We start from the raw sequence: 23,423 nt of genomic DNA, 5'->3' as shown, positions 1-23,423 counted from the left end.
GAGAGAGAGAGAGAGAGAGAGAGAGAGAGAGAGAGAGAGAGAGAGAGATGTGAATTATAAGCAAGCAATTAAAGCACCTGTCCAGGAAGAAAGACGTGTGACGAGGAAGAAGATGCCAGATGTGGATGGTGACAGGCTGACCCTAAGGCTGAACAATGATGCAGCCACCACCCCAGCTGCGATTACCCGTTAGAGTCCATCCAGGTGATGAAATATGTATAAACGTGATAAACAACTCAATGCTTATTCAATACACAAACAATCTAATAACAAACCGTCTGAACAACTTTCAAAGTCTCCGTATGAATCTCCAACTCGTCCGCTGCCGGAACCGTATCCCCCCTGCGCACCCCCGAAGAAAGCAAATTCTTCTCTACAATCTCCTCCCTCCTCGCTTCCAGCTCCTCCACATCCCAATTGACTGAGAAATACCTGCCAGACAGAAATTTCCTATCCCCACTACACAGCCACACCGCCGCCCCGCTCGCAAGCTCCACAGTGTCATGGAGGAAGGGCGCAATGATGGGAACATTATTGCCCATGTCCGTGGCAACCATGCCCGGATCGAGGTTGACGGCTGTGATTGAAGGGTACTCGGCTGCGATGAACTCGGTAAATTTTGTAACGGCGACTTTGCTAATAGTGTATGCGTCGAGTGGGACGGCGGTTTTCTGGGTGGACACAGAAGTTAGGTTGATGATAGTTCGTTCTTGCTCCGAAGATGAGGAGGATTCAATGGCCTGGAGAAAGGCCTTGGTGACGATCAGGACGCCTTTGACGTTGATTTCCTGCCATATGACTTGTTAGCAGAGCGTATATGCTAGACGTACCCAGAAGAGAAGAATAGAGACAACTAACCTGGACCGTCCAGAACGAATCAATCGTGCACTCTCCAATCGTCTCATTTACAAGGTATCCAGCGTTATTAACGAGGACGTCGGGGACACCACACTTGGCCACAATTGTCTCAAAGGCAGTATTGACCCCCGCCGCATCTCGCACATCAGTTACAAGTGTGAGGACCGTTGTTTCAGGGCTAATCTCCTTGACTTGCTTCTCGGTCTCAGCTAGTGCATCGGCAGAGCGTCCGAGAAGAACAATCGCTGCCGGCTTGGCCTGGGCGAATGCGACTGCGAATCCCTGTTCTCGTTTTACTCAGCTCACAGTCCATCCTAGTTGGGTTATCAAGGGTATTGGCTGAGCCTCACTCACCCTTCCCAGTCCTCGAGTCGCACCAGTAATGACAATGACCTTTCCCGCCTGAGAGAGATGGGGTTGTTCTGGGTCTACAGCGCGATAAACGTCGCGATGGGCCTTTTTTGTAAAGGCCATCTCTTTGACGACGAGATGAGGGTCGATACTCGCTTCGGCCATCTTAGTTCGTGGTTGATCGGGAACGGGGTATGTGGGTTTGATCTTTGATCTCGACGTTTGAATGAATGACCCCGAGGGGACAATCAGAGACGGATTTATACTATGGACAAGGCCCCGAGCATACGCCCACCAGCTGCGGGGCAGCTGAGGTGCCTACGCACTGCCGCATTTAAACGAGTCGTTCTGTCTACAATACGTCCAATAACGCCACTGCTTCAGTACTGTCCACTTGAACTTTCAAGACGCGCCGTATGACCTCCATGTGGCGCCGAGTCAGGCATGGTACCTATGGTTGAGGGCACTCCATAGGGTCTCGGTGCGCCACGCCATGGAGAAGGGGAATAAACTTTCAGCACGCCACTATCGAGATAGAGCAACCTAGCACGGACAAGATACTCGAACCGGTAGTAGAGTCTATTGGGATCCGGTGGGTTCTGTCAGCCAGCCCTCTGTCTTGGCGCTTATCTTCTGGGCGTTGCTGTGGACCGCTCCTTGTACTCCAGGAGCATCAATATTGTACAGAAACGGAGGTTCCAATGCTCTGTACAGTTTTTCTCTATCTGATGGAGGGTGTCATATACTTGCTTTCCAAAAGTTCAGTATCGTCTGGGCCCGGGGACTTCAATATCTACCAAAGACAGAAATGTTTTTTTACATGAAAGGTGGATCCATGGCTTATGCATAAACCAAGCTGCGCGACGTTTGTCTAACCAGAACTGGTATTGGTATATTATCATGAACTATGGAAAAGCCCTCCCCACTTAGCCAAAATGGCTCACCTGTTTCGCCTCAGCCACAGGAACCAAATAAGCCGGTCGGTCTTTGACATAAAATTCGACATCCACTTTCCCTCCAAGACTAGCATGGCCATTGTCCAAAGTACCACCCTTGATACATGTCATATCTGGCATGACCTCCAAGTCCGTGTAGAGGCTCGAGCCGCAGGTAGGGCAGAAGAACCGCCGGCTGACCTTGCCGCTGGCGCCGAATGAGTCGTAAGAGGAGGGAGTTCCTGGAACTTACTATTAGAATCTCTCTTTCACTCCCCTCTTTTCTCTTTGTTTAGGAGGATTTTTTTTTGTTGTCCTCCTTTTCGGAATTCGCGAGGGTAAATACGCCTAGACATCAGGACTCGGACTCACCCTTGGTAATCTTGAAGCTGGATCGAGGGACGACGGCATTGGATGTGAATGCGCTGCCTGTCCACTGTAATTGGGTGGGTTAGGTGTTTTCTTCACATGGTATTACAGTGCTAATCTGCATAGCAGGCCATACCTTCTGGCAGTCCGTGCAGTGGCAGAGGGCGCTCATGTATTCGGTAACTACCGAATTCATAAAATATAATGCGTTAGTACACATTGTCCGTCGCCTTTAGTTGGGAATGGATGACTGCATACCTTCTGCGGTATAGGTGATGCCCCCGCATAAACAGCTTCCGGATATAGACATTGTGGTAAGTAGTACTAGTATTCTATTATGAATAAGAAATCTTGGGCAAAGAGAAAAGGAGTCACTGTTCCAATAAATTAGAGAAAGAAGTACACTGTCTATCCTCCAGCGCTGCTCCTAGTGAATTCTAGCCTGTCTATTTATTCGCAGGAAGCCGAAACACTTAACGGGCATCCATATTGACTGACACCAATGTAGACAAATGCCTGCGTGCATGGTATGGAACTAAAGAAAAAAAAAATGATGCTCTACTCTAGATAACGATCAGTGCGCCCAGGCTTCGGTGTGTCCGGCTCGGCATACCCCCCATTAACAAACAGACTTTCGAAACGGGTACTCCGTTGTGGAGGCAGAGAGAGTAGGTGATGCCGACGAGTAGACGATAGATACAGCCACAGCGGGGCACGAGAGTTTGGGCGCAGCTGAGGATAATTCAGATCAGTGGCTTCATCAGTTGGTTGAGAGTAGCAGCATTTCGCGAGATCGAGCTGAAATCGGAGCTATTAATGATAAGGATGTCATAGCTCTTAGTAAATTCATCTTGAATCCCTCGTTTACCATCCATAGAGTTGTCCTTCCAGTCCATGAGAAATATCTTCCCACAAGCCGCGGAGTTACCTATTCTAGTGCTGTAGGCACCTAAGCAAACATGCATATGACAGCTGGCTGGTTCGTATAATTATTGGTGACTGCCCGATGATCCGGCTGACGCCCGACGAACAGTTAATCGGGGCGCAAAGTCCACTAGGGCCTGGACCCTGAACTAGTTTCAGATTCTGTCACTTCGAGTTTTTCACGCTACTGTGGAATAGGCTCCGTTGCCTTCTTTGCTGATCGACATGCGAAATAACGGTCTGATTGGTGGATAACTGCAGGCGACTAAGCGGTTTACAGAAGAGGATAAAATAGCCGGCACCCGCGAATGGTGGCATTGAGCAACAAACAGGCTAAGTGTATGAGGCTTGCATCGTAGTGGGCTGAACAACAGAGCTGAACAATAGAGCTGAACAACATGAGCCCGCGTTGCATTCTCTCGGTCACTTGAGACTCGGAGATGCATGGATGCCCGCCAAATGTCCGGTAGGGGTTGCACCCGTGTTTTCAGTTGCATTCGAGATGCGGTGTTCAGCTGCAGCCACAATTCAACTACCAGACCTACTTGTATGGATGGTGAACATGCATTTCTACAAGCTATTTAGACTAATGCCTTCCAATTACCAAACTGAGCCTTTCAGATCACAACCAGACCATTGACCGGAGGATCTATCTCTTTGCAAAACACATACGTGGTAAGTCTATACACCCCCAACTGCACAGAACCTCAGAGTCTAAGATCCGCAGCACAATGACCTACACTCTCCCCGTGGCAATCGTCAACGACACCGAGGATGCCCTCACCGTGATTGAAAAGACATGCTGGTACTACGCCAACGGCGGGGCCTGGACCGAAGACACCGGCCACAAGCTCACTCTCACCCTCGGCGGAAGCGGCACATCCGGTATGCTTCGAATTAGGGCATCGTCGGGCCACATCTTCAGCGTTATTGTGGGGTACCACAATTACGACTTCTGGTGCGACGCACAGGTTGATCTTCATGATGATGATACGGCAGTCAAGCTGCACCCGGAGTACTATAACGGCGGAAGACTATCGTCCCAGGCGAATCCCTCGATTGAGCGGAAGAGTTCAGCGGGGCGAACGGTGAAGGTGCACTTGCAGAGTCTACCGTGTGGAATTCCGCCTGTTATTATCAATTACTCGTAAGCCGGTTCAGTGGGAGATGTGGTTATATTGAGTGGTTCGGACGGAGCTGCCTTGGATATGAGTACTTGAGCGCTGGTACTAGCATTTGGCCATTGGCTTTTCATGAACCATAGTCTTATTCCAGGCATTCAAGAAAATATCAATCTGTAAGGATCGTAGCCCTCAGCTTGGAAGTATTCGCACGTTGAACCCATCTCTATCGAACAGCCGATTCTTAATGAACAAATGGGGGAACAGACTAGGATATGACAGGCTCCTTGCGTCCCACTTTGATGCATATTCCCAGAGTGTCCGCCAACTAGAACACTGCATGACTGCATTTAACCTTATCTGCCCTAGCCTTCTCCCATGTCTGCAGAGCTAAGCAAGCCTGTTGCCACTGGCTTCGTTTTCTGCAGCGGCCTTGTCTCACGAGGATTGCTCTGCCGAAGTCGTATATTTTAGCCGACTGTTATTTCCCCCGCAGACTGTGCGATATATAAATAGAACCCTAGTTCGATTATCTCCTCTTGGTTATATCCCCCCGTTCCTCATTAAATCCCTCCCTTCTGTAGTACCGAGATCACTTACTCCAATTCAAATTCCACTGTCCACCCAACCAGCACAATGAAAGCCGTCATCTACAAAGCCCCAAACCAAATCTCCATCGAGGAGCGGCCCAAACCCACCCTCCTACACCCCACCGACGCCATAATCCGCATCCTGCACACCACAATCTGCGGCACCGACCTACACATCCTCGCCGGCGACGTCGCAACCGCAACACCAGGCCGAATCCTCGGCCACGAGGGCGTTGGGATCATCGACTCGCTCGGTGCCGCCGTCCACAATTTCTCCGTCGGTCAGAAAGTCCTCATATCCTGCATCACCTCCTGCGGGACATGCCACTACTGCCGGCAGCGACGCATGCCGTCGCAATGCACTGACGGCGGTTGGATCCTGGGGAACACGATCGACGGCACGCAGGCGGAGTTTGTGCGAGTTCCGCATGCGGCGTTCTCATTGCATGCGCTGTCTGCAGCGATTGATGAGAGTGTAGCCGTGACGCTGTCGGATACAGTGCCGACGGCGTATGAGTGTGGGATTCTGAATGGGGAGATCGCACCGGGGTCCAGCGTGGCTATTATTGGGACGGGCCCGATCGGGTTGATGTGTTTGCAGATGAGTAGGAGGTTGTTTGGGCCGAGTGTTGCGGTTGTTGTTGGGCGTGGGATGAAGAGGGTGGAGATGGCGAGGGATATGGGTGCGGATCATGCGTTTAGTGTTCTGGACGCGGGCGGCGTGGAAAAGGTCGTGGAGGACGCTGTGGCGGTCTCTGTGGGTGGAAGGGGATTCGATGTTGTTATTGAGGCTGTGGGAAATGCTGAGTCGTTTGAGATGGCGCAGGGGCTTGTTGGGCCTGGTGGCACGATTGCTTCGCTTGGGGTGTTTGGGTGTTCGTGCGAGCTGCGCTTGGAGAAGTTGTGGCATCGCAATATCTGTATGTCCTCTTCATCTTATTCTGTTTACTGTTGATCTTACTAATCTCTGCCAGGCTTACGGACACGCCTCATTGACGCTGTGTCAACAATCGATCTGCTGCAGATGGTCGAGGGAGGGCGCATCGACCCGAGTTTCTTGGTCACACATCGTGGGTTTTCCACTCCTTCAAAATCTTTCGTAGATGTATATTAACATGCGCTAACTTTCTCCCCTCCAGATTTTGCCTTTGACGATATCGAGAACGCGTACGAGGCGTTTGAGAAATCGTCCAAGCACGGCAGCTTAAAGGTCGTCATCTCCATGCCGGGTTCAGAGTCTGCGTCTAGCTTAGAAGTGAGCTCTACTAGCAAGCTGTAGGGTGGGTCACCCGGATGGCATTCTTGTGATCACACTTTCAGGTGCTAATCCATTGAGTATAGTTCGAAAATGATCTGGAAATGTTGTTTTTAGCAGTAACTTTGGACAATTAAATGAAATATCAAGGATTGCAAAATCAATTCCAGCTCCGACTAACATTCCATACAGTAGTCCCTTTCTCAAGATATCAGTATATTTCAGCCAAGATCTTCAATGGAATAAATAAGAAAAAATCAGATGGCATTACCAGGTTCAATACCAGCTAGTTTTGGCAAATTCACATGTAAGCCTGGCTTCATAAGAGGAGGTTTCAAAATAGCAATATGAATCTATAGGTACGCTAAGGAATATCTTTTCCGTGTAAGGGTCTGAGCACCGAGGCCACCGCCCATTAATCGTCACATGGGCAGACGCTATTAGACCATGACTGAACAAGCATCGTGGCGGAGGCATAGCAAGAGTATGATATATGCTTAAACAGCAAAGACGTTGTCAAACGAACCAACTCGTGCCCAACCCAAGTATATCTTTGATCAGCTACATACATCGTGGCAGATATCCCAGTCTCCATCAGCAGCCCATCACAAGGCCCCCTACCTAGACCAGCGAGAATCCTTACGGTCAAACGGAACAAGCCCTAAAGCGACTCGATTCTCATTAACAAACTTTCTAAGCTTATGGAGTCCATCATAGTCCGCGGAGCTCATCGTCTCAAGCGGTTCGGGGTCATCTGGCGCGGGAAGCAACCCTCCCAGATGTGCATTTGGCCCACTGTCTGGATACCCGCACGAGTAGATTGAAAAGTCGATAAGGTGCGGTAATTGGCGCAGCTGCGTGAGGGCTGTGTACCAAGTGCCGGAATGCAGTTGTACCAAAGACAACTCAATATGCTTGAGGTGATCCTTGCATTGTTCCATGAGCGCGCGGAAGTGGTCGAACGTGATGAGAACTCGACAGAGGCATAGAGAGGTGAGATGAAGTGCTGGGCTGAAGTGAATCGTGTAGAATGGAAGCACGTCTGTACTGCTGATATGGAGGGCTTCTAAATGAGGAGCCAGCTCCACTAGTCTGAAGAGATGGGCTGCGTACAAGTCATTCGGCAAGGCAGCGTGCGCGGGGAGTACGGGAGTTTTCCAGTAGCGCTGTCCCAGCTGCTTGGTATACGCCGTGACATGCAGAGCTAGATACTTCAGGCGGTGCAGTAGATGCTCCATGGGGATGTGCAATGGAGTAGAATGGTTGGGGAAGAAGTAGCCAAAGTCATGAGCTATGGGAAAGAAGAGCTCAAGCCCTTCCAGATGCGATAGATCCACATATCGTAGGGCAGTGACAATTGTTTTGATAGCAGTCACTTCGTAGTCGCGTGTCAATGACTCGCATGAGGCTCTGAATTTCAGAATGCGTAAATCCGACAGTCGAGCAAGACAAGGCGAGAACAACCCGGCAAGATCCTGGATATCTTGCCCGAGTGATGAGAGCGGATAGAGGCCCCATCGGTTGCATCCAGTCTCTAGATAGCGGACATTTGCAGCATATTTGCTTCTTGAGACTCCAGTAAATCTTTCTAGGGGGTTTCGGCCGCCCACCGAGGAGCTAACTGAGGCTACAATGTGTTTGAACAAATGACGCGACGCAGCAGCACAGAAATTCCGGCTAACCAAGCGTAAGCTTATAAGCTTTGAGCGAGTATCTGGCTCGAGCGCATAAGGGAAGAAATCGCGAAATGAGTAGTCCTGTTCAACTCTTGCGACGTGATCAACAACCTCAGGAACAAGTTAGCACATAGCCTGGTGTCGCACACGGGGGTCATACCATGTCGCAGATCTCGATGGGAATGACGAGTGCCATATTGGCATACCACTGTTGTATTCAGCGACAAGATTGGTGATGATATCCTTCCCTGACGGTTGATCCTCTTCTCGCAGTGGTCTAGTGAGGGGTCAATGATCCTGCTCGAGTTGAGAGGCGTGTGCGACCAATTGAATCCCCCGTATAGGCGCGCGTAGAGCAGTAGCGCACTAGACGCCATTTTGCGGTTTATTAGTCAAGGACTATCATCAGGCGCTGCTTTCTCATTTAGCCTACACCGGCCTTGATCTAGTTTCCGTGGCTGGCGGAGTGGAGGATGCCACTGCGTCACCAATCGATCTATCAAAGTAGCTAATCGAAGGGTATGATGGTGTCCTCTAATATCTCGGTTATGGCCTGTATGTGTTTAGTGGAAAGGCTCCTCCTGTAAGTTGACCTGTGCTCATCCAATAGACTGATTTCGCGCAGGAGCTTGACTACTTCGAATGTGCTTTTGTCCTCCAAGGCGATCACAGCGTGGTTTTGATAGCCCAGTAAGCTAGTAGAGGGTTTGTGAAGCACTAAGTCGGAGCGTGATAGAGACGTTCAGTTATTACACTTGGTGTTATCTCTGGAAATGACAATAGGACTGCTCGCTGGGTGTATCTAAAGGAATAGCCACATTCCTATACTCCCCGTGATCCAGCAGCACCGCCACCTGCGCGTTATGGCTCATGTCCGCTGCGATGTTAAGCGGCGTCTGCATATCAAACCAGGCCTTGACGGGGGGCTTTCGTTTGATACAGGAAGCGATGACTACATACGAGATTCACGTCAGCACTGTGGTGGAGGAAGTTCCGTGTGCCCTGGACATTTCCAGTCGCTGTGGCTCCCGTGAAATATATTAGCCAGCCACATTGACTACCTCGATACGTCCGATCGGTTATAGAGACATGGAAGGATTGCGTCGTACTGATGAGCTCAGACCCCATCCTAAAGCTATATCTAGTCGCCTATTCTAACACCATGCAACTAAACACGGCCTCATTCTATGCCACGGGAATCGAATAATTCCACAATGTCCTGATGCCCACACTCCTCCGCCCACATGCGCGCTGTCCGACCAGCCCCATCCCGAAGCGCTATATCCTCATCATTACGATCGAGCAAAAACTCCACCACGTGTCTGACTCCATACCGCACCGCCCACATCAACGGTGGTACACCGTTCCAATCTCCAAAGCCTACATCCACACGCTTTTCCCCTTCCAGCAACACTTTCACGACATCCAGATGGCCTGCCGTCGCCGCAAAGGTCGGTGGTGACCAGAGCTCGCCATCCGGCATAGTCGGCTCGACACGTTCCGTCTCCAGCAGCAGCTTAGCTACCGCCGGAAAGCCCGATATGGCGGCCTGAGCCAGCGCTGTCCGGCCATCATAGTTGCCTTGATTGACATCAACGCGCCAATCTTGCAGCAGGAGCTGCACTACCTCCACATGTCTCGCCTTGGCGGCCACCATAAGAGGCGTGTCACCGCGTTCCCTGGCCGTTTCGTTCACATATGCAGCGAGGCTACTCCTCGGTTGCGGGGCGAGAAGGAGTCGAACGACCTCGGCGTGGCCGTGCCTTGCAGCTGCGAGCAGGGGAGATTCCCCGGAAGATATGCCTGTGTTGGGGTTGGCACCGGGGATCCGGAAAATGGCCTGGACTAGATCGGCACGACCCCTGGAGGCGGCCCACAGGAGCGCGGAGCTGTCGTTATACTTGACGTTGTGGGGCAGGAGGGAGGGCTGAAGACTGTGGTAGAAGTGTCGGCTTGCTCGAACGAGAGAGTAAAGATCTTTTGTGCTAGGGATATGGTCGGCTATACAAAGCAGGAGCTCTGTTGGGAGTTGGACGAGGCCCATTTCAATAAGCGAGGTTAATGTTGAACATGAAACCAGTGGGCCATTGGGGATTTCCCTTGTTCTGCGTGCTCTGGGCCTGAAATTAGAGTGAAGGTTTGAATGGCCTGGTTCCATTCCGTGAGTACTAGAAGCTGCTCATATACTGTGTGATTACATAAAATGACAGGGATTATCACCACGAGGCACATGTTACACGTGGGTTAGTCTCATTGGCAGAAGAGGATAGGCTGCAATGGGCTGCAATTGTATGCGTTATGATAGATTCCTGTTTCTGCCCGCAACTGGATGATCTGAATTATAATGCACGTATTTTGGTCAGCGCCTGTAATATTACACCCTTGAATTTCAGGGATCAGTTCTATCAGGGCTTGGCTTCGTCGGCCAAGTGTGCCTGATTTATAGCTCGACGCAGGGGCTCGGATAGTATTTGACTTCATCTTGCCAGCTGATCAACACTATATATATATATATATCTTATTCCATCACGTGCCGCTAAGTACTCATGCAACTTGATTCATCCTTCTACTCTAAGTAGGCGCTCATAAAAGCTCACTCAATTGAGAGCAAGATATCGGAAAGTATTGCACTTTCAAATATAGATCGATTGGCTAGGAAATTGTGAGTAGTAACTATCCTGTCGGGAGATTTATAGCTCACAGCATGACTGACTCGTCCGCTGATTGATAACTAAGCGCGCGCTTCCACCCCTTGATCTGCAACGCGCAACCTTCCAAATCTCCACCATTTTCGTTAACGAGCCATCTTCGGCATGGTCAACCTTAAATTGGCGTGGATATGGCGTCCAACTTCCGTCACTCGAACGCTTTCCCTTTGTATGCGTGCTATGTCTTCCTCGGGGTTTACGTCTCGCAATGGTTCCGCGATTCCTGACGACGGTTGCCTCTTCGAATACACATCTGGCCGATGGATGTGAGTTGCTCAAAGATGCTCTCTGTTCTCCATCCTTGTTAGCTCACACAGATAGATATAACGAAAACATCCGTCTGGCTGAGCGTCACGGGGAGTTCGGTGTTGATGCACTGAAAAGCGCCGCTGCTAAGTCGCTAGGTAGATGCGATACAGATGTTAAGAGTCTGACGAAGCTAGCGGAAGGAGGCTTCAACCGTGTCTTACAGATAAACATGTTTGATGATACCCAGGTCCTTTCCCGACTGCCATATCCCTCAACTAAACCAAAGCATTTGGCAGTCGCCAGCGAGGTGGCGACCTTGGGTCTGCTTCGGAATCATGGCCTTCCTGTGCCCCGGGTGTATGCATATTCCACAGATGCTAAGAATCCTGTTGGCTCGGAGTACATCATCATGGAGAAGCTACCAGGACGACCACTTGGTGATAGATGGTTCGAGCTATCTGATCGAGAACGTCTCAAGGTGCTCCTGCAGCTTGTTCAGCTAGAAGCAAAACTTCTTGCCATTAATCTTCCTGCGAGCGGAAGCTTATACTATACCACCGACCTCCCATCAGACTCAACACGCATTGTTATCCCAGGGTCTGATATCTGCATTGGCCCTAATGTAGCCCTTAAGTGGTGGTTTGCTGAGCGTTCATCTCTCCGTATTGATCGCGGTCCTTGTAAGTACCTCCCAAGCCAGGTTGCCTCCCTCCTGACCATATAATAGACAAGGACGCAATCGATGTTCTGCGGAGTCCTGCGTTGAAAGAACTGGCCTTTCTGCGCACATATGGCCGCCCACGCTACCCATTTGAGCGTGCATATCGCGAGTCCACGGATTACCGACTGTCCGACCCCAGTGAACATATTGACTGGCTGGAGTCCTACCTCAAGATTGCTCCTTACCTGCTTCCATCGAAGGAGTTCTTGCGGCCTGTACTCCGCCACCCTGATCTTCAACCGAATAACATCTTAGTCTCTGACGATCTCGACATTGTCGGATTGATTGACTGGCAACATGCATCTGTGCTCCCACTGTTTCTCGCTGCTGGGATCCCCAACTTCTTCCAGAATTACGACGACCCGGAATCGCTCCATTTTCGCCCCCCTCCTAGTCCGGATTCGAACGACATGGATGAGGAAGAAAAGGCCAACGCGCTTCATGAATTTCAGCGTCGTCATACCCACTTCTTCTATATGGCCTTCACGCAGCGATTCAATGAACCGCACTTCCGCGCTATGAATCAGACTACGAACACGCTTACTCGCCGCATTTTTACCCATGCGGGCGATCCCTGGGAGGGAAACAATATCCCACTCCAGGCTGACCTCGTCATAATAACAAAAGCCTGGCACAATTTTTCAACCCGCCCGTGTCCAGTATCAATCTCTAACGACAAGTCCAAATCAATAATGGAGTTACAAAGCATGCATGAAGAAATTGATGAGCAACTCAAACTCATACGCAATTATATTGGTATCAGTGTGGATGGTTGGACCCCTCTGGAAGATTATGAAGCTGCCTGTGCTCGTGCTCGTCAGATCAAAGTCGATGTATTTGCTTCACTTGATACGGATTACGAGCGTGAAATGACTGAGCGACATTGGCCGTTTGATGACCATGATGAGGACGAGTAGCATGACTGTCTCCTATGGCTAGACTACCGGTTTCAGAAGATGAAGAATGTAATAGATACTGGGGTTATCAAATACTTGGCAGTCTAGGAATAGAGCAGTCCTAGCAATGATGCAATGAAAATGGAGATCTAGAATCAAGTTGAATCCAACCTGTCCCAGTCTGAAGGCACTATTTCGAGTGTTCAACAGCCATGTTGTTGCAACAAATCGACATCCAGCATAATGCGAGCGAGCGAGGAAGTTCCCAAAAATAGATGGAAAGGGATTTCTGCTGGTGCATAGGCGCGGCAGTGACGTCTGCTAGGTTTGATCTGTAGGAGCAATTGGACAGTTACTTACAGTAGTCTGTAAACTGAGGTTGGCGGTGCATCATACATGCTGCATGGCGGTCGCAATGTGACAGCCTTGCTAAGCGGCAACTCTTCCGAACTCCGCTTGCCTTTCCATGCCCGTTACCCCTTGACAACAACTACCCCTGCCCAACATGACGTGCTTTCGCAAGCAGGTCTATAAAAGTTGTTTTGGTTTCTCATCGTCAAGGATCTCCCAATTGTCGTTGTTATCATCACGTCTGCTGCCCATTGTTCGTCACTGGAAATCCGCAGCTTATCCCCCGCGACCGCGTGCCGCCTCCTATTCAGCAAAAATAGACCCAAATGAAGAACAAGGCTGTCATTATGAATACAACTGGATTGACGGTGCAGAGTCACTTCACCGGTATAGTCCAGGGGGTTACCATCCTATCATGATAGGAGATGTGCTTCGCGAGCGATACCACATTGTTGACAAGCTCGGTTTCGGGGGTTATTCAACAGTTTGGCTAGCCCGGGATACTTGTCTGCACCGCTACGTTGCTATCAAGGTTGGTATAGCAGATGCGCCTCTGCATGAAACCAGTATTCTTCGAGCTCTCGCAAGCCCAGGACATGATTCTATTCCTATCCCATTAGATGAGTTTAAGCTTCATGGGCCTAATGGAACACATCTTTGCTATACTATGATCCCTGCGCAGTGCAATCTTCGAGACGCGTCGTTTAGCCGTCTTTTCCCTCTCGAAGTTACCCGAGCTCTATCAGCTGGTCTCACACTAGCTGTCGCTTACATCCATTCAAGGAGCTACGTTCATGGAGGTAGGTGGCATTCGTAATAGCCTTGTTTGTACTGAATGGCTGATATTTCATGTCTTCATCAATCAGATATCCATCTTGGTAATATCCTGGCTAAATTCCCATCTGACTTTGACCACCTTTCTGTGACGCAGCTATATAAAGAATATGGTGAGCCGGAGACAGTTTCTATTACTGAAAGTAATGGAAAGCAACTTCCACCAAATATCCCATCGAAGGCAGTAATACCATTATATCTTGGCAAATATGCAGAAGACTTTTCCCTATCTGACACAAGTATACTTCTGAGTGACTTTGGCGAGGCATTCAATCCAAATCTGGAAGTTCGCTGTGGTAAAGACTGCCATACACCTTTAGCAATGCGACCTCCAGAAGCCCGATTTGAACCAGACGCGCCTCTCTCATACTCAGCAGATATCTGGAGTTTGGCCTTTGCAATTTGGGAAATCATTGGCATGCAGCCGATTTTCAGCACCGCATTCGTCACCGCAGATGAACTAGTATCACAACATATCGATGTGCTGGGTCCCTTACCCTCCAGTTGGTGGATGCGCTGGCAGGAGCGAAACCAATTCTTTGACGGTGATGGGCATCCAAAAGAGGGCCGCTATGTCTGGCCTGGAATTGAATTGGCATTTGAGGAATGTGTTCAGAAGTTTCGTCGAAAGCGTGGATCGGACCTTGACAGGGATGAAGCAACTGCGATCATTGATTTGATGCGTCGAATGTTGGTCTTCCGGCCTGAAGAACGGCCAACAGTCCAGGAGGTCCTACAGTCGGACTGGATGGTAAAATGGGCGTTGCCTGAATTGAGGCGGAGCTCATACTCGAAACAGATCAGTTAGACCTTGTGTTCAAGTTGGCTTCTTATAGCTGCCAAGTATGGCGTGTGTCTCCTCTTGGCAGATGGAGAGCACTTGCTTCATGTGCATCGAAACCCTATTGAGTACTAAAGGCCTCTTCTCGACTCAATGAATCACTAGCTTTCTTTTTATGATATTATACATAAGTAGCAATCGGGTCTTGCAAAACACACTTTCATGCCTTCGGTGTGCTCATTAGCTTTATCTTCTCGCCGTCAATCATAATGAGTGCCTACCGTTTCAGGCATCATTCAGGCAACGCCGACACCTTTATCTTGCGTCGAAGTACCTCATCCCATCCCAACTCTGCACAAACATGTCTTTACCGACACTCCCAACCGAATTGCTCGTCTGCATCGCCACCCTCCTCCTTCCATCGGCAAAAGACCTGGATTGCCTCGCCAAGACATCAAGAATACTGTACGCAATCGCTAATCCCATTCTCTATCACCACCAAATCTTCCATCACGATAGCGCGGCCTTGATCTGGGCCGCCCAACACGGCAAACCAGACGCCTGCAACCGCCTGCTGCACGAAGGCGCCAACCCCAATACCCATGATCTGCAGGATAGAAGGACACCCCTGTCATGGGCCGCCGGAAACGGCCACACCGAGGTCTCTACAATTCTTCTCCGCGCGGAGACGATAGACCCGAACGCACCCGACGTGCATCTCCGGACTCCGCTCGCCTGGGCGGCAGGGCACGGCCAACCTTCTCCATTCACGGTCTTCAAGCCGCCCGGGCCAACAACAACAACCACAGATGCCGTGCATCCAAAGGCAAGCGATTACCTTGCCATCGTGAAACTCTTACTGTCGGCGGAAGACATCCAGCCAGATTGCCGGACCAAGCGCGGGGAAACACCCCTTATGGCTGCCGCAGGCGCGGGAGCAGAAGATATAGCAGAGGAGCTGCTGCGCACCGGAAAGGTAGACGCAAATGCAAAGGATAAGTTTGGGCAAACGCCGCTAATGGCTGCAGCCCTGAACGGGCGTCTCGGGGTCGTCCAGCGCCTTCTAGCAGTTGAAGGTGTGGACGCGGACGCGCGATTCCAAGGCGGAGCGACCCCGCTCCTGGCCGCCGCGAGGACCGGGCGTGTGGGCATCGTGAAACTGCTTCTGGCTATCCCTACCGTGGAGCCTGACTACCAGCCGAGTTTTGGGAACCGGGCGCTGTTAACGGCCGTTGCGGCTGGGCACACGGATGTGGTGGAGGCGCTTCTTGCTCACGAGAAGGTGGATCCGAACTTGCCAGGTAAATTCGGCACTACGGCACTCGCGCGTGCGGCGCAACTAGGACGGACACATCTTATGCGGTTGCTACTTGCGAAGGGGGTCGACCCGGATGTGAAGGACAGCAATGGTATGACGCCGCTTATGCTCGCGGCTGAGAGGGGACATGTTGAGGCAGTTGAGCTTTTGCTTTCTACCGGTCGGGTGCAGGCTGATTTCGACTTGACGAAGATGAATCGATCCTCTACCTTTGCACCGTCGGAGTTGGATGAGGATATTGTGAGGGTGTTCAATGATTATAAGAGCCGGCAGAGAGGTGATTCGCTGGATTCCTAGCTAACCCTCAACAACCTAGCCGCGTAGGGCAGGTATGTGATATAAAGCAGTCCTAGAATAGTATTATAAGAAACTACAGAACGATGAGTCTCTACCTTCATTCCTTCAATCCTGATATGTGCAGTGAAGTCTCCGAGGCTTGCACCTGGCAGAGCCGTGAACCAGTGTGATACAATTACACCCATACCGCAGCAAGCATCAGTCCTAAAAATATAAAATATGGCTGGTTGAATGAGTTTCATCAACTTTGACTTCTGATAAGGGAAACTTGGATATCAGATCCTTCTACACCCAAGTGACACCCATTGGATGGACTTCAAGCGCCAACTCCCAGTAGCTAAATCGCTTCCAAGACTATTTCTTTTGACTTCTGTAGGTCCTCCGAGTATTCGGGTCCTTGTTCCCGTGTGCCACATTCTCAAGCCACCAGGGCGCTATATTGTCTTCCAATCGAGCAAGCGACGTTGCCTCTCTCCAATATTGTTCTTCGATACCTTTTCTTGGCGTATTCATCCCGCAGGCCTCGAGCCTACTCAGGTACGCTTCATAAAAGGCATCGGGCCAATCGCCTTCATTGGCCACGGAATAATTGACAAATTCATCCCAATTCAGGGAAGAACCCTGAGAATTCAAAGTCAATGATACCAGTAAATCTTCGTGTGGTCTGCCGACGAAATCAAGACGTTGCGGGGAGAAAGGTCGTAGTGTGTGAAGAAAAAAATGCTTCTGCTCCTTGCTTATTCCGAGCTTCGGCAACTGAATGGTAATAAACTTCTGGATACGAGGGATTAAATCCCTGTTTTCAGAGAAAACATCGAGTTCTTGAAGCTTCTGGAGCCGCGTTTCCAGTCTCACTCTGTAGTACTGAAGCTGGGTTGTGATGGGCTCGACAGTCAAGTTGACAACAAACCCAGGCATGTACGAAGAAGACGAAATGTGCAAACCGGCGACTTCTACTGACTTTGCATCTTGGTTCTTCGTCCCATGAGGAAGAGGAAGACTGCATTTCAGATTACCAGCCGTTGCCCAAGCAGGGAGCGACTGTCTCCAGCGGTAGACCATGTCTGCTAATTGCTCGGCGACGGCCGTGAGGTCTGTTTCCGTATCCAGATTCAACGTCGATAGAGGAATTCCAGGAAGTCGGGTCATGAGTATCCAGCCCTGGAGTTGTCCGTCGTCTTCAGAACTAATGTCGAGTTCTTTTGTTGTCACGGTCCCCGCGACAGTCAACTTGTGGATGACGAAATTCTTGCTGTCAGACCAGGCAAGCACCCTTGGTGCCGGAATTTCCGGCGCAAAATACTCGAAAAGAGACAAGCCGGACACCTCATTTTCGCTTTTCGTCTGGTCAAAGAACTTTCCGTTCAGTTTCAGAACCAAGTCATTAACGGCTCCTTGCTTCAAGGGCGTGTAAGAGCAGGTCGTCGGGAACATGTATCTTCAAAAAAGTAGATGCGATTGTTGAATGATCTGCCGTGCTCTAGAGGATCGATAGCCAAGATTTGGCATCCGGGTACAAGGGTATTGATTATGTGTGTAATGGTCTCGCTCGAGAGATATACCCCCTGAGTTGGATGGGTTTCTGGGGTCGTCTCACGCTGACCTGAGGGGCTTTCCATGGTGTAGAATGAATGCTCTAGGGGGTTAGGCAGGTGATGCACGGCAACAGGGAGAGAAGGGAGGGAAACGTCGGCGATAATATATCACTACGAATTTGAGCGTTGCTATGAGATACTTGCGATGGTGGCCTGTAGATTGCCAAGCATGTCGTACATAGTAACTAGTTAACTAGTTACTACCGAAGCCTATGCTGATATCTACTCACTGAGCCTGAGCCTGAGCGCCCTCACAGCAGCAGTGGTGGAGGGCCCTAGAAATATTGAAATATATTGAAATGCCAAATTCAATATCAAAAAAAAAAAAAAATAATTTTATTATTATTAATAATAATAAATGTACTTTTTTTTTTTTTTTTTTGATAATCAAAAAGCATCTGTCGTCTTTGTATCCTCTTCCGCTAGTTATCCGGCAATGGCTGCCTACAACTAATATATATCCTTTTCCCCCTCGGATTCTCAAGTAATGGCCTTATGCGAGGTCACAAATATGTCGGCAAAGGGGTTAGAAGAAAGTGAACCGAGCAAACAAGTCACTCACTCAACTACTAACCTACCGGCGTGTGTCATGTACTGCTAAGAGTCAGGTAAATACCCCCCACCCAGGTGAGAAGTGGGTGAGCGCCGCCTTACCGTCGCGCGACTCTGGGTTAGAAGCATGAGGGTGATTTCTGATAGGTTAATAATATGAACTCGTTGCGCTCACGGATGATGCGACTGGAGGAGAACTAAACTGGCCCTATCTTATGGGCTAATCGATCAGTCGGCGCCTATCTTCTGGAGATGCATTGCCGGAGTCAAAGTGCCCATCGGCCCAGATCCTTGCGCCATGACGCAATACCTTAAATAACCTCCACAAACTCATACCGATTGGCATATTCAGGTGGTTATAACATCAGAGAGTCCCACCATTGGACGAATCAGAGTTTGAAATCATGCGGCGGAGCACCCGACGAAGTCCTGCTCGCTATCAAGACCTCGAGGAACAATTCATCAACACTCTCTAGGAGGGACAAGACGTTTCTCAATGGCGCTTATGACAAATAAAGAACAAGTTGATATGGGACTGTCCATCAAGTTGAGAAAAGAAGGTGTCATCACGACCCGTAAATTGCCATTCGAACAATCCCGGAACGAGGAGATTGAAGGACTGATAGCCAGAGGCGTGTTCAATTTCGTACAATACGATCCAATCAAGCACGCTAGTATACGCATCTTCAATTCGCGCCTAGTCAACGAGATCAAGGGCAAGGCGACGGGTACGCCCTTCAAGAAGTCACGAGTTATTACCTACGCCTACAATAATGAAGGAAAAGGGATGATTCTCACGCAATCCCCGACCATGCAGCGAGCCAGCCAACGTGGTAGTATCGTTGCACTAGCCCCGTCACTGAGCGAGAAGGGCATCAGTCTGTCGATCCGGGATATTACACAGGCACATGTCCAGTCAACGACCTCATTGAACCGACTTATTCTGGCAACATCTCCCTAAGGAGACCAAGAGCACATTCCCGACAGGCACAATCATGGTAGTGCGGAACCCGTTATACGGAATCCCTGTAGCCAGAACCTATTGGTAGCTAACGTACCACAAGCACCACCGGGAAAGGCTCGTGATGGTTATATCTACTGATGACCTATGCTGGTTGATCTCGACAGCAAAAGGAGCTTCCAGCGTGGTCGTGATGCAAACCGATGATACTCTGATTTTGGGATCCGACGAGTTCGCCGCGCTTGACGAAAAGGAATTAGCGGAGGCAAAGTTCAGCGCTCAGCCCAAGGATACACTACCTCCAGAGAACCCGCTAATATTCAATAGCTGCGTCCTAACGCAAAAGGAAGGAGACGTTGCCGTCGAGTTACGCCAGAAGGAGTAGGGTAAGAGGCTGAAAGCCCATCGACCATCGACCACAAACCTACGGATTTCAAGCCCGTATACATAGAACAACGTGCTCGTGGGGCGTATATTGCAACGATCTGCCAGCCGGAAGCTGCATTCGACCTACTCCGTCGCTGCCCAACACCAGGATCCGACGAAAGCCGACAACGCGTTCAACAAACGCATCATGTGGCAAATGAAGAACCTAGACAGGGGGATCAAATACATCGCGTTAGACCTATCAACTGCCAACCTCTTCGTATCGTCGATAGACCATTCGCAAACAACAAAGATTTCAGCTCCCAGATCGGATATGAGATCATCCTTGCAAACGAACCCACACAGGATGAGGAATCGGAGATCGCCGGAAATCTGATCCATTGGAGCTCAACCAAGAGAAAACGAGTTACCAGAAGCGGTTTAGCATCGGAGATCTATAGAATGGTAGGGGGTGTCGATATAGCCATTGCAATTGGCACAACAATCAAGATCATCACGGACCAACTCGGTTCTGGGAAGATCCCTACTATCGTATGCACGGATCCATACTCTGTGTACGAATGCTGCCTCGTCAAACTAGGACCCAGCAAGGAGAAGCGCCTCATAATCGACCTCATGGCTCTTCGCCAGTCATACGAGCGAATGAGAGATAATGGAAATAAGGTGGATCAACGGCAGCGATAACCCAGCGGATGCAACGACCAAAGCGGAACCCAACAAGGCCTTGGAGAGAAGTTCATTAACACAAACACCTTACGAGTGGGAGTTGAGGGATGGGTGGAGAGAGAAAGTAATATGGCATAGCGAGATCTGCGTGCGCAACGAGCTACGGCATGATAAAGAGTTGTTTTTGTCCATTCGTTTCCTTGAAGGCCACTGGTCCCCTCGCACAAGAGAGAAGTTGCCAGTGTCGGGCTATATCCTTCCATGAGGGATATCATCCCTTGCTTGGCGAAACACATGAATCAACTGACTTTCGCTTTTCAAGCATACATGCTGTCTCCACTTAACTGTGTACACAGTACCTAGCTGGTTGATACCAACAGTAAATCTTGCTAGAGATAGAAAGTCCCCAGTAGATCACAGTCGGTTGACTTGCGCAGAGCCTCCCAGCAATTGACTACCGGATTTGAGCTCCAAAGGCTTCGCCAATAGGGCTGGGGCCCTCTTAATGAGTTCCTGAAAGTAAGGTGCGGCGCGATGTCTCTCCAATGCGGCCTGATTTAGATATCTAGAAAGGAAGTCGTCAGAAAAGGCGACTAAAAGATGAGAACGGAGGGGAAAAGGCATGGTCACACCTCTCAACGATTATTATCTCATTTGTATGAACAGTAAAGAAGGCATAGTATACAAGGGTCTCAGGCTCATTCTCTTGCACCTGCCGAGTAATACTCGCTAATTGGGCGACGAGCTGTAGGTATGACGATAAAAGTTCATCAGTTCACAAACCACCTTTTGGATGGAGAGTAAGCCACTCCTGATCATCCCCACAATCGCCGATTGTGACTAGGCCAGAATGGAGCTTATTGGTCCGACCAGTGAATAATTCGACTCACTTCTTCACGTCTTTCCGGCTTGGGAGAAAGGATGGCAACTTGGTTGATGATTTCGGTCGACATTTGAGCTCTCGATGACTTCAAAACCATCAGAAACAAGGGTTGAAATGAGACGATGTTTTACAGAAGCTAAAATAGTTGCAGTCAGAGACGATTGGCAGGCATATTTATGTAGTTTTTGAAACACCTCGGCATACGGAGCACCACGGCAGGTTGATGATGTGATCGCTCAATCGGAGAAGCAGTGCGGGAACCCTCGGTTGTTCTGAGGTTGCCGACGCAGCACATAAATGTGAGCCGTGCCCATAACTAGCTGTACAGGTAACTAGTTGTACATTGTTGGTATAAGGGCATAATAATAGTTAAAGCTCGGCGTAGTCTGAAATAAACTCCGCGTGGTCTAGCACTAAATACGGAATAACCCTTTTCCATGTAAACTATGAAGATGTCTTTTTCTTTCTAAAAGTTGTATATATTTAGTATACTGAAAGTATACACATTTTAATCTTGCACTTAAAAAGTATTCAAAAAAAAAAAAAAAATCTCTCTAATTAAGAACCCTAATAAATACCTTAAATATCCTAAAATCCCTGAATACCCTAAAAATTCCGATATATAGCTTATTATAGGCTCATCATGGTCTAAAACTAAGAGTCTTGACCACGATGAGCTTTTGCCAAGAAGAGGCTCGGAGTGGTCTGAAATGGACAGTGAAGTAACTGACAGAATACTAGACCACACTCACCTTTTTTCAGACCATGATGAGCTGCGACCCGTAACTGACAAAATATTAGACGATGCTCACCTTTTTTTCAGACCATGATGAGCTGCAACCCGGATTTTTAACTAACCCTAACCGTGTGATGCGAGCCGAGATCGGCACAACCTTTCGGGGCTCCTAGCGGGCCCGACCTCTCTTCGGGGAAGATAATGTGGATTCCGAGGGATGGCGTCCGCGCTAGTACCAGGATCCATCCATTAGGGTGAGATGTGATGCTGAATACATGAATACAGGATAAACAACAAGGTGTGTGCTGACTCGGCATGTTGATGCCCTACTGACCCCCCCTCCCCGTTCAATATGTGAGCCATAAATTCAGTCAACATAGTTTGGTATCGACCTCGGTACCTAGGTAGCACCGGTACGTAGCGGATCGTGCCTCCGAATCTCGCTGCAAAATCTCTCTTGCCGTACTAACCGGCGGAGTGATCTCGTTGGGGGTTGCTACCCGAGCTTCCGGTTGCCGTAAAATTATAACCCCAGTCATCGTCATCCTCGTCGTCCTCTGCGTTGCAAGCCGGGTATATCATGTTTTCAGAGACCCGTAATCGTCTCGGCAGCTCGTCGTACCAGTTCTGTACTTTGTTCTTCAACATCCGGACCTTCTGGATAAGGTCATCTGGCCTTGCTAGCGGTCCATCCCCATCGATTTGACATGTCGAATCTTTCCATCATAGACACAACCTTGCCCAATCCCATATTAGGGTGTCGGTAAAGAGAGGAGATGATCTGACCGAGAATGACGTAGAATTTCAGCTTGCATGTCTGATAGGTCAGAAGAGTGACCGGTGGCATATTTGTCCGCTGTAAGTCATCTTCTACCATGAGAAATGAAGAAGACGAAGTGCAGCGGGTATGCAGCAAAGGCTCGTTCCCTTGAGTGCAAGTTCAGTGATAGAGTGGTCGAGTGGATGCCCGCGGAGAGTTCCATGCAACGCCGTTTGCGGGCTTTTGTGTACCGATGCGTATCGGCCTCCCATCGCGACTATCGTAAGGATCAATAACGCGAAGGTGAAGTCCTCATCATAATCCGACATTGAATGCCTGTTGTGTTCGTATGAGTCCCGCATGGCTGTGTAGTGCTGCATAAAATGCCCTTCGTGAACAATGACCAATAAACCAATGTACTGTATTGAAGTAGACGGCCCCCAAGTAGTCGACAACTGGCCTTGCAGGTAGATGTGCCAACAATGACACAGTGGAAACTCTGGATTGAGACCAAGGCAGAGCTGCAGCAAGAAGGAAATCCATGCCAGGCTTGGCAGCCGACATTCTGATTACTATTTGCACGATTATGGGAACGCGTCCCGGTATGCCGAGGCCCAGTGCTCCTTACGGTAGAACGTGCTGGTCTAAG

The 23,423-nt window shown here is 49.6% G+C and overlaps 12 protein-coding genes across 12 annotated transcripts in view; 5 read left to right on the top strand and 7 right to left on the bottom strand.

Annotated features, from left to right (window-relative positions):
* The window catches only part of ASPBRDRAFT_78426 (SDR family NAD(P)-dependent oxidoreductase), a gene marked incomplete at its 3' end in the record, with an annotated part of 1,896 nt that extends 384 nt beyond the window's left edge, over nucleotides 1–1,512 (bottom strand). Inside the window, exons 1-3 of the mRNA XM_067629410.1 lie at nucleotides 1,213–1,512; nucleotides 859–1,140; nucleotides 351–788 (exon numbers count right to left, since the gene is read on the bottom strand). Coding sequence (XP_067475026.1) covers nucleotides 351–788; nucleotides 859–1,140; nucleotides 1,213–1,374 — 882 coding nt within the window. The 5' untranslated portion in view covers nucleotides 1,375–1,512. The remainder of the gene's footprint in view (nucleotides 1–350; nucleotides 789–858; nucleotides 1,141–1,212) is intronic.
* A 623-nt stretch (nucleotides 1,513–2,135) lies between these two features.
* ASPBRDRAFT_34133 (GFA family protein) lies at nucleotides 2,136–2,823 on the bottom strand (the record flags this gene model as incomplete). The annotated part of the gene is made up of 4 exons (XM_067623195.1): nucleotides 2,136–2,386; nucleotides 2,517–2,580; nucleotides 2,650–2,696; nucleotides 2,772–2,823. The coding sequence occupies 4 exons, from the start codon at nucleotides 2,821–2,823 to the stop codon at nucleotides 2,136–2,138; spliced, it is 414 nt and encodes a 137-aa protein (XP_067475025.1).
* Nucleotides 2,824–3,872: 1,049 nt separating this feature from the next.
* Nucleotides 3,873–4,944, top strand: ASPBRDRAFT_186446 (uncharacterized protein). The gene has a single exon (XM_067620074.1). The coding sequence runs from the start codon at nucleotides 4,169–4,171 to the stop codon at nucleotides 4,586–4,588; it is 420 nt and encodes a 139-aa protein (XP_067475024.1). The 5' UTR covers nucleotides 3,873–4,168; the 3' UTR covers nucleotides 4,589–4,944.
* A 250-nt stretch (nucleotides 4,945–5,194) lies between these two features.
* ASPBRDRAFT_135187 (putative zinc-containing alcohol dehydrogenase) lies at nucleotides 5,195–6,427 on the top strand (the record flags this gene model as incomplete). Its single annotated transcript, XM_067618680.1, has 3 exons — nucleotides 5,195–6,068; nucleotides 6,123–6,218; nucleotides 6,288–6,427. The coding sequence occupies 3 exons, from the start codon at nucleotides 5,195–5,197 to the stop codon at nucleotides 6,425–6,427; spliced, it is 1,110 nt and encodes a 369-aa protein (XP_067475023.1).
* Nucleotides 6,428–7,020: 593 nt separating this feature from the next.
* Nucleotides 7,021–8,275, bottom strand: ASPBRDRAFT_134971 (uncharacterized protein; the record flags this gene model as incomplete). Its single annotated transcript, XM_067618664.1, has 2 exons — nucleotides 7,021–8,190; nucleotides 8,240–8,275. The coding sequence occupies 2 exons, from the start codon at nucleotides 8,273–8,275 to the stop codon at nucleotides 7,021–7,023; spliced, it is 1,206 nt and encodes a 401-aa protein (XP_067475022.1).
* A 1,206-nt stretch (nucleotides 8,276–9,481) lies between these two features.
* On the bottom strand, nucleotides 9,482–9,871 carry ASPBRDRAFT_100953 (ankyrin repeat domain-containing protein; the record flags this gene model as incomplete). Its single annotated transcript, XM_067616566.1, has 1 exon — nucleotides 9,482–9,871. A coding segment is annotated over one exon (390 nt), but the record flags the coding sequence as incomplete, so codon positions are not given.
* Nucleotides 9,872–9,934: 63 nt separating this feature from the next.
* Nucleotides 9,935–10,123, bottom strand: ASPBRDRAFT_110379 (uncharacterized protein; the record flags this gene model as incomplete). Its single annotated transcript, XM_067616589.1, has 1 exon — nucleotides 9,935–10,123. A coding segment is annotated over one exon (189 nt), but the record flags the coding sequence as incomplete, so codon positions are not given.
* An 844-nt stretch (nucleotides 10,124–10,967) lies between these two features.
* ASPBRDRAFT_199991 (phosphotransferase family protein) lies at nucleotides 10,968–12,674 on the top strand (the record flags this gene model as incomplete). The annotated part of the gene is made up of 3 exons (XM_067621384.1): nucleotides 10,968–11,053; nucleotides 11,109–11,716; nucleotides 11,764–12,674. The coding sequence occupies 3 exons, from the start codon at nucleotides 10,968–10,970 to the stop codon at nucleotides 12,672–12,674; spliced, it is 1,605 nt and encodes a 534-aa protein (XP_067475019.1).
* A 460-nt stretch (nucleotides 12,675–13,134) lies between these two features.
* On the top strand, nucleotides 13,135–14,822 carry ASPBRDRAFT_210646 (uncharacterized protein). The gene is made up of 2 exons (XM_067621910.1): nucleotides 13,135–13,804; nucleotides 13,871–14,822. Exons 1-2 carry the CDS (start codon nucleotides 13,159–13,161, stop codon nucleotides 14,644–14,646), a joined length of 1,422 nt encoding a protein of 473 aa, XP_067475018.1. The 5' UTR covers nucleotides 13,135–13,158; the 3' UTR covers nucleotides 14,647–14,822.
* A 1,537-nt stretch (nucleotides 14,823–16,359) lies between these two features.
* ASPBRDRAFT_661134 (uncharacterized protein) lies at nucleotides 16,360–17,853 on the bottom strand (the record flags this gene model as incomplete). Its single annotated transcript, XM_067628665.1, has 2 exons — nucleotides 16,360–17,625; nucleotides 17,667–17,853. 2 exons carry the CDS (start codon nucleotides 17,851–17,853, stop codon nucleotides 16,589–16,591), a joined length of 1,224 nt encoding a protein of 407 aa, XP_067475017.1. The 3' UTR covers nucleotides 16,360–16,588.
* Nucleotides 17,854–18,877: 1,024 nt separating this feature from the next.
* On the top strand, nucleotides 18,878–20,413 carry ASPBRDRAFT_58843 (uncharacterized protein; the record flags this gene model as incomplete). Its single annotated transcript, XM_067627966.1, has 5 exons — nucleotides 18,878–19,291; nucleotides 19,431–19,703; nucleotides 19,781–19,843; nucleotides 19,878–19,960; nucleotides 20,002–20,413. 5 exons carry the CDS (start codon nucleotides 18,878–18,880, stop codon nucleotides 20,411–20,413), a joined length of 1,245 nt encoding a protein of 414 aa, XP_067475016.1.
* Nucleotides 20,414–20,512: 99 nt separating this feature from the next.
* On the bottom strand, nucleotides 20,513–21,399 carry ASPBRDRAFT_47799 (putative quinol monooxygenase). Its single transcript, XM_067625947.1, has 3 exons — nucleotides 21,286–21,399; nucleotides 21,028–21,140; nucleotides 20,513–20,960 (listed from the first exon to the last, which is right to left on the bottom strand). The coding sequence occupies exons 1-3, from the start codon at nucleotides 21,346–21,348 to the stop codon at nucleotides 20,810–20,812; spliced, it is 327 nt and encodes a 108-aa protein (XP_067475015.1). The 5' UTR covers nucleotides 21,349–21,399; the 3' UTR covers nucleotides 20,513–20,809.
* Nucleotides 21,400–23,423: the final 2,024 nt, after the last annotated feature.

The sequence above is a fragment of the Aspergillus brasiliensis genome (assembly GCF_001889945.1).
Source record: "Aspergillus brasiliensis CBS 101740 unplaced genomic scaffold ASPBRscaffold_15, whole genome shotgun sequence".
NCBI classification, from domain to species: Eukaryota; Fungi; Ascomycota; class Eurotiomycetes; order Eurotiales; family Aspergillaceae; genus Aspergillus; species Aspergillus brasiliensis.
The sequence above is the reverse complement of the archived record's forward strand: the minus strand, read 5'-3'. Positions and strand labels throughout refer to the sequence as shown.